The sequence below is a fragment of the Eucalyptus grandis genome, chromosome 6 (assembly GCF_016545825.1).
Source record: "Eucalyptus grandis isolate ANBG69807.140 chromosome 6, ASM1654582v1, whole genome shotgun sequence".
Taxonomy (NCBI): domain Eukaryota; kingdom Viridiplantae; phylum Streptophyta; class Magnoliopsida; order Myrtales; family Myrtaceae; genus Eucalyptus; species Eucalyptus grandis.
Window position 1 is genome coordinate 3,963,741 of NC_052617.1, and position 7,757 is coordinate 3,971,497.

Genomic DNA, 7,757 nt, shown 5'->3' on the forward strand with positions numbered 1-7,757 from the left:
ATTGTAACAAAATGCCCTTTTTGTCAAATATATATATATATATATATATATATGTGTGTGTGTGTGTGTGTGTGTGGATGTATATATGTTGATATCAGGCTGAATTTTTGTTATGTTGACGTTGCATCCTTTAGTAAAAGAACGGCCGTGTCATGCCCTTGCTCTTGTGGATTGGGGTGTGAAAGAAAGAATGCTCAGGGAATATCGAAAGTAGGAGTATAGAGAAGACTCGGATGACTCAGATGACAATATTGAAGAGCCTATTCATAGGCATAATAAGTGAAGTAAGACTCTGCTAGAAGATTATTCAAGATAAAACAAGAAAGGCAGAAGACCCACGTGAAGAAGACGGAAAATTTGACCTAAGGCACTGTAATGCACTGTTCATGCACTATAGCATAATGTTTATGTACCATTTGGTACTGTTTGACACTGTTTCGCACTATTTAGTACTATTATAACAAAAGCGAAAAAAGTGGGATAATGTATGTAGAAGTCAGTCTATCAGTAGAAAACTTGTCAGGTACAAATAATTGGCCTTTTTCGGTCAAGCGAAGTCCATAATCTGGAGTCTGTAATTTTCTAGTGTGTTGTCTCATGCCTATATAAGGCAAGGTTTGTAAGCATTAAGAAAAAGGAGAACACACCCTCTCTAGAAATAAAATCGTGTGGTTTGTTATGAATCCCTAAAACCCCTCCTCCCTTTTCCTTTATGCCTGGTATGATTCATTAAAACTAGAAATGTTTCCAATCAATCCCGGTAGTATGCTCTGCATTTGCCACTATGTGGAACCTGTACAACAGAATTCTACTACCCTAAAATTTTCTATAATATGAGCCAAAAAATGAAGAATAATATGGTGGCTAACAAGCAATCCCTATTCTGAGGCCGAGGAAAGGCTATGCATATGAGCTAGTATATTTGCCACGAATTCTGTTTTCATTTTCCCCGACTTGTATCATAGGCAAAACCACCCTCAACGCAGGAATAGCGTTTGTTACACTATTTCCAAATTACAATCGGTTATACCCATTAATTCTCACAACATGCATCGCAACCAATCTCTGATTCTCTACATTCAAACTTTAGAACCTGCGATTCTCGTTGGATGGCGTGCACGCGCACACATTATCATACCATTGATGGGTATCCAGCCTGTTTCTTTTTTTGGAGCGACTGGCTCTAGCAACCCCTCGGGAGGAAATTAGCATAAGCATGGTACCCGGCATATCCTGTTGGGAAAAGCTATGAATAGGCCGGCACGACTTCTGCCGGCAGAGCTGGAGGCACGCCATGGGAGGTTGGTGGTTGGTCAGTCAGCAGCCAATAAAACAAGCTAGCAGTTTCGTGTCCTGTTGTGCGCCGCCTGCCAACTGGCATTTTCGCGGGTCTACAAGTAACGGTCCCAAGTCGTCGTCGTCGTCGTTACTACGACGCGTCGCCTCCATACGTAGCCGTTCTCCCTTGCTCGTCCTCCTCCCCCTCCCTCCTCCCTACCTCTCCGTCTCGAAGCCACCACCGCGTCGGCGCCATTGTCGTCTCAACCTCCTTCCCACCGCCATCCGCTCTTCTCCCCCACCTCGTTCTTCTGGTAATCCATTTCGGCGGCGAATCTGTTCATTTCGGGCCTCACGATTGGTGATTCCGGGAGTCGCTCTTTCAGTTCCTTCTTGTGTTTCACGTTTCCGCGGTTGCCGTTTGGTTGGCTGGTGATGGATTGCGCGGGTGATTCCATCCGTTTCGCACTGAGAAATTTTGATCTTCCGACGATTTTTTGTCGCTCGGATTTTGCAGTTCGGTTGCGGGTTGGTTTGTTTGAGTTTGGATTTCGGTAGTGAATTTGCTTGCGCTAGACGGATCACGTTTCGGCTTTCTTGAGATGTCTCGGCGCATCGTGACTAGTATAGAAATGGATTTGGCTTTCTTGAGATTTCGGAATATTTGTCCTCTTTTGTGTGTGACAATGATGGTGTGATCTGGGATGCGATTGTGCAGTACTCGTCAGTTGATCGATGATGCTGCTTATTTGATTCCTACAGCTGAAATTGGCATGATCGACATTTTCGTCCGATGAAACTGACTCTGTGGGTGCTCTGTTTTCCCTTTGGTTACAGATATGGATACTGCAGGGACAGGGCTATATCCATTACACCGTTGCAAGACACTCCACCTGGTACGCGGCGTTGCCCTGTTTTGGGTTTCTTTGTGCCTGTGTAAAGGCAGATTCATAGGCGTTAAGCATTTTTGTTCTGACTTGACAATACATACAGGTTCGGCATGCACAGGGAATTCATAACGTGGCAAGAGAAAAGAACAACGACCCCCTTAAGTCATATGATTTCTTTGATGCTCAACTCACCCCTCTTGGCTGGCAGCAGGTGGTCGCTTTTTCTCATGGTCTGGCTGTCTTCAAATTATGCATATATGTTCCGAGTGGAACTTCTCTTTCAAGATTGCATTTTCTTGGTTTTCTCTTTAGGAATGGAGTTGCTCCCGTGGATTTGACAGCTGAATATTCTTGCTTTAAGAACTTGATCAAAAACCAGGCACTCTTGGATAGAATTTTAATATAATATATAGGGCAAAAATGACATAGCCAATCGGACTCAGTGTGAGAACTGAGAAGGCTTTGCTGTTCTTGTTCTTGTTCTTGTTCTTGTTATAATGCCCAAAACTCTATATTTATGTATATAATTTTTTGAACTTCAGGAGATCTATTAGAAAAAGTTCAAGGTACTTTTTTTTTTTTTTGATGCAGTTTGTTTGGACTGTTTTACTTTCTAATGATCTCTTGATGCGGTGATAGGTGAGTAACTTGCGCAGGCATGTCCAAGCAAGCGGACTTTCCAAGAAGATTGATCTTGTAATTACGTCCCCTCTGTTGAGGTACTGTGATTTGCTTCAAATTTGTTTGTTGCCTTATCTTTTCTTGTGCTCTTACAGATTGCATTGTCTTCAATTTGATTGATTATCAATTGGTGCCTTAGATTGTTAAGGACGGAAATTGTTTTGTTACACGTAGCTGCTTTACTCATTTAAGCCTTCATAAGTTCATAGAGCTTTGATATAAAGTCCTAGAAATTGGTTACTAGAGGCGCCTGAGACATGAGGTCCTCTGTAATGAACGACTGCATTTGAACTTGCAATGAGACAACTTCATTTACAGCATAAGAGAAGATGTTAAGTGAGATAAATTTAGGACGGTGCATCCTTTCTCATTTGATGGAGAATGGGCCAATGGTTAATGTATATAATCCATTCATCAAGATAATTAAAATAAACCATGTCATTTCTTAATAGCTTAAACTTAGTATTATATGGATGCATACTCAGTTCAACATATATCCGAATGAGTTTTGTTCTTTATATGTCGTGGGTTTTAATCATTCCTTTGTCCACATGTTTCTGGTCCGCATACTTTAAGTTGTTAACTTGTCATTCTACTAGCCTTTGCATTAGGGGCATGCTGTGGTACAAAATTTGGACTTGAAGTTTGTTGAAGTGTTGTTTTTACACTATTTATGTGATCACTTGCAGAGCTATGCAAACAGCTGTTGGAGTTTTCGGTGGGGAAGGCCATACAGATGGAATAGGTGCACCTCCTTTGATGGTTGCAAATGCAGGGAATAGCGATCATCCTGCCATTTCAAGTCTCAATTGCCCACCATTCATTGCCGCGGAACGTTGTCGAGAACGTTTAGTAAGTGAATACTATTGGAATTAAAAAATCATTCACAAAATCCAGAATATATTTTTTTTTTTTCAGAATCACTGGAAGCATTTTGTGTGGACATTCCACGGAAGAAGTGTTAAAAAAATCCTAAACCTTTTTTCGGTATCAATTTAGTCCTAAACATTTTTATCTAGTACCGATTTAGTCATTTCTGGCTAATTTTAGTAGGATTTTACTAACTAGGCGCCGGCTGTCTGACATGGTCCGATCGGCGGTGACGTGGACAACTTTTAATAATATTTTAATATTTTTGAATATTTTTATTCTTTTTCTTTTTCTTTTTTTCTTCTCTCCTCCTTCCTCCGGCTGGTCGACGGACCTCGATGACGGCTAGAGGGTGACAGTGGCGAGGTTGAGGCCACCCTCGCAGCCATTGGCGAGGTGGCCGGCGAGGCTCACCAGTGGCTGTCAAGGTCCAGTGGCCGATGAGGTCAACCTCGCCGGCTGTCGCCTCTGGTCGGTCGCCGAGGTTCAACAACCGATCGGAGGAAGAAGGAGGAGAAGGAAAAAAAAAAAAAGAAAAAGAAAAAGGAAATAAAGATAAAAATAAAAATAAAAAAATAAAAAAATATTATTAAAAGTTATTTATGTCACCGACCGACGTCCAAATAACAAAATCCGGCTAAAATTGATCGGAAATGATTGAATCGGTACAAAGTAAAAATGTTTATGACTAAATTGGTACAAATGTAAAAGATTTATGACTTTTTTAATACTTCTCCCGACTTATGTCTGTGGAAAATGTTGGTAGTTTTTATTTCTTCTTGCTGTACCCATTTTTTAAGTGGTTGCAATTAAATTTTGAATGAGGTCCATGCACTTTACAGATTATATTTCATTCTCTTCACTGCTTACAATCTTTACTTTATTGACTCCTAATATGCGCAAGTATCTGCACTGGACAAGAATTGCGAGACATAAGAAAAAGAATTTGCCTTTGTCCTTGGCCGGTATGATAAATTTGTGAACTTTAAAGAGGATATCATGTGGAAATAAAGCTGTCTGTACCACTCTCTTTGTAAGGGTCATACTTCAGAGTATTTGTTTCTCCTTGATTTGAGATTAAGGGATGGTTTCTTGTAGTTACCTCGCTAGGTAAGAAGGAAGCTCGTGCTTTATTAGGAAGAGTTCTTATCGTTCTTTAGCAAATTGACTGATCTTGCTTTAGTTTAAATTTAGTTCTCAATCCAAGGACTTCTTATCTTGTTAAGGATGACCAAACGTTACATATTTGTAGTTGAAGTTGGATCAGTTTCTTCATGTTGCACAGGTTCCTCCTTTTAGCAGTTAGAACCGTGGATAACACGATGCATCATTCAATTTTTGCCGATTTTCAATTGTGCAGCCGCAATTCAGTTTATATTATGGCTATCACCATAGAAATCACTTGATTGCCACCGCTTTCTTTGTATTTCATTTCAATTTTGATGAAAATGGACGTGTTAGCACAAGTGGATGACCTAACATGATGTGGCACGATGGGAACCTGACACGGCGTACTGATTTTCGCTCAAGCACCAAAATCCATAAGATTGGTCATAGATCTTGTACCATGGATCATGCTATCTTGTTGAAAAATGTCCAATCTAGCTTGTCGGTTCAATGACTGAGCTGTCAGGCATGCTTGCACTGCAGTGGGCCTTTCATCCACCCTCACTCATTCCAAGCACGGAAGGCTAGTATATTTGCCTACCTGGCGGTAACCAGAACTAATGTCCTGATATGGTGTTTACCTTTACTATCGCGAGACCCCCAAATTTCCTACTTTTCTTTGTCTTCCCAACAAAAAGGGAATACGAGGTACATAGATCTTATACCATGGATCATGCTACCTTGTAGAAAAATGTCCTATCTAGCTGGTCATGTCATGTATTTAATAAGTCAGATGTTCTGTCAAATTGAGTTTGCCTATTATCATAATGTATCTTGTTCTATGGAAAGTGGGACCACCTGGAAAGAGAGCTGTGATAATGGCATGACTTTGCAAAGTATAGTGGTAATACCCCAAGCTAAATGATATCTCATATAATTAACCTCAATTTAGAGGTTATCGCAAGACAACGATGAGACATTTTTGCTACTAGTAATTGTTGAATTTCTCTCTTCCTGGTGTTTTGTGGATCCTCTTGTATTGTTACATTCTTTGCAATGCTCCATGTTGCTAAAAATTTACATTTTGGTCCATAGGGAGTTAATCCTTGTGACAAAAGACGAAGCATTAGCGAGTATCAGCCGCTCTTTCCTGCAATTGACTTTTCATTGGCAAGTGCTTCATTTCTTAAAATGTTTTATTGGGCATTTGCTTTGGAAGTCTCAACATTAGCTAATCTCAGTAATTTAACTTTGATATTCACCTTTCTTTAGATTGAGAATGAAGATGACGTCTTGTGGAAGCCTGATGTTAGAGAAAAGAATGCGGAAATTACTGATCGAGGAAGGAAGTTCTTGAGCTGGTACTTCATAACTTCCTGCTAAGTGCATTAGAATATAAACTACAATGCAAAATAGACTTGCAACTTGTATCATTTTGGAAGAAAATAGCTGAAAGCTATGTAAAAAGTAAAAATCTAAAATGACCCATTTGATTCTGCATCTCAAGGTTTTGATTTATCTTCAGGTTGTGGACACGGGAAGAGAAGAAGATTGCAATCGTTACCCACAGTGCATTCTTGTTGCACACCCTCAGCGACTTTGGAAATGATTGTAATTTATTGATCAAGAACGAAATACGCAAGGAGTGAGTGTCTCCCAGTTTATATTTGGTTGATTGGATCTAGTCAATGGTTTAATTAATCTAATTACGATTGGGAGTGCAGAAATGTTAGTGTTCTGACCGACTTGTTTCTACATTATCGTTTTGAGAAATTATTTTCATTAGGTCCTTCATAGTGTCTTCCTTCTGAATATATTTCTAGGGAGTGATTGACGTGAAATTGAGATTGTTCCTGAAAAAGCACTCCTAAGGTTTTATCATATGCTAAATTTTCCTACCTGTATACACATTAGCAGTGATCACTGATTTTCCACTGTAGATTGCGTTGCTTGATATCATACCACAACCGTTTGTTATGCAGAAAAAACTTGATTCTAGATGGGTGATGCCCATCAGTCAATAGGGATGTATTGATTTACAATCCAAGACAGATAGTTGAGTTAATAGGAATTGATGAAGAAAAGATTTTGATAAATATGCATCGGAGTTGTCCGTGTACATGGTATCATTAGGCTCTACACAGATATTTATTGCTTCACTAAAATGCCATAACATAGCCTTCTCTTTTATTCTTATTGGAACTTTCCAAACCTCTAACCTGTGTAGCAACAACCACTACCAGTTCTGATGGTGGTACTTCTAGCAGATTAGGCTGATGAAAATGATGATATAGTTGTGACAAATGCACCTGGTTGGTAAACTGCACATGCAATGGAGTTGATATCATGCAGCACTTTGTTTTTAGGAAGGTGGGAGCTTTTATTTCGCGGACTGATCATATTTTATCTGTGGTTGCAGATTTGCAAACTGTGAACTCCGTTCAGTTGTCATCGTGGACAGAGGGTAAGCATGATATGCTCAAAGCATACTATTAGATATTTCTTGAAACATATACACAGGTCCCTCCTTGATTCTGTTCGCGGGTTGCAGGATGACCGGATCAGATGCCTCAAAGACTGACTATCCAGGGAAAATTCCTGATGGACTTGATCTTCCAAGTGACGTTGCCAAGGACAAGCACTAAAGGAAGGTCTATGGAGGATGCCAACCATTCAAGGCACCGAATGGTCTAATTAGTCTCCCATACTCTTGTTTCAATTAATAATTGAGGTGTACTATTTTGGATGGGGAAGCCGTTGCAGCACCACGCCATTGACTCTGAACTTGTAAGCTTTGCTAGGCAGCTTCAAAGTCCATCCTTTTGAAAATCAGGGAATATGAAGCCAGTGAAATTAGGTGCCAATTCATTATAACTATTAAAGGACGCCGTATCGTGTATCTTAGCGCAACTGAGGTTGAACTTCGCTTCA

The 7,757-nt window shown here is 40.0% G+C and overlaps 1 protein-coding gene across 2 annotated transcripts; it reads left to right on the forward strand.

Moving 5' to 3' along the window:
• The first annotated feature begins 1,438 nt into the window (after positions 1 to 1,438).
• Positions 1,439 to 7,757, forward strand: LOC104429402 (phosphoglycerate mutase-like protein 1). Of its 2 annotated transcripts, none has more exons than XM_010042270.3 (10): positions 1,439 to 1,592; positions 2,116 to 2,174; positions 2,272 to 2,379; positions 2,808 to 2,887; positions 3,539 to 3,701; positions 5,922 to 5,996; positions 6,099 to 6,187; positions 6,352 to 6,471; positions 7,246 to 7,290; positions 7,378 to 7,757. In XM_010042270.3, the coding sequence occupies exons 2-10, from the start codon at positions 2,118 to 2,120 to the stop codon at positions 7,469 to 7,471; spliced, it is 831 nt and encodes a 276-aa protein (XP_010040572.1). In that variant the 5' UTR covers positions 1,439 to 1,592; positions 2,116 to 2,117; the 3' UTR covers positions 7,472 to 7,757. The 2 variants fall into 2 exon arrangements, with proteins under 2 accessions (XP_010040572.1, XP_010040571.1); XM_010042269.3 differs by lacking the exon at positions 1,439 to 1,592 and adding an exon at positions 1,608 to 1,726.

Coding starts and splice junctions, on each gene's coding strand:
- LOC104429402 (XM_010042269.3), top strand. Junction 2,175..2,271: donor GTTGCAAGACACTCCACCTG/GTACGCGGCGTT, acceptor CAATACATACAG/GTTCGGCATGCACAGGGAAT. Junction 2,380..2,807: donor CCCCTCTTGGCTGGCAGCAG/GTGGTCGCTTTT, acceptor ATGCGGTGATAG/GTGAGTAACTTGCGCAGGCA.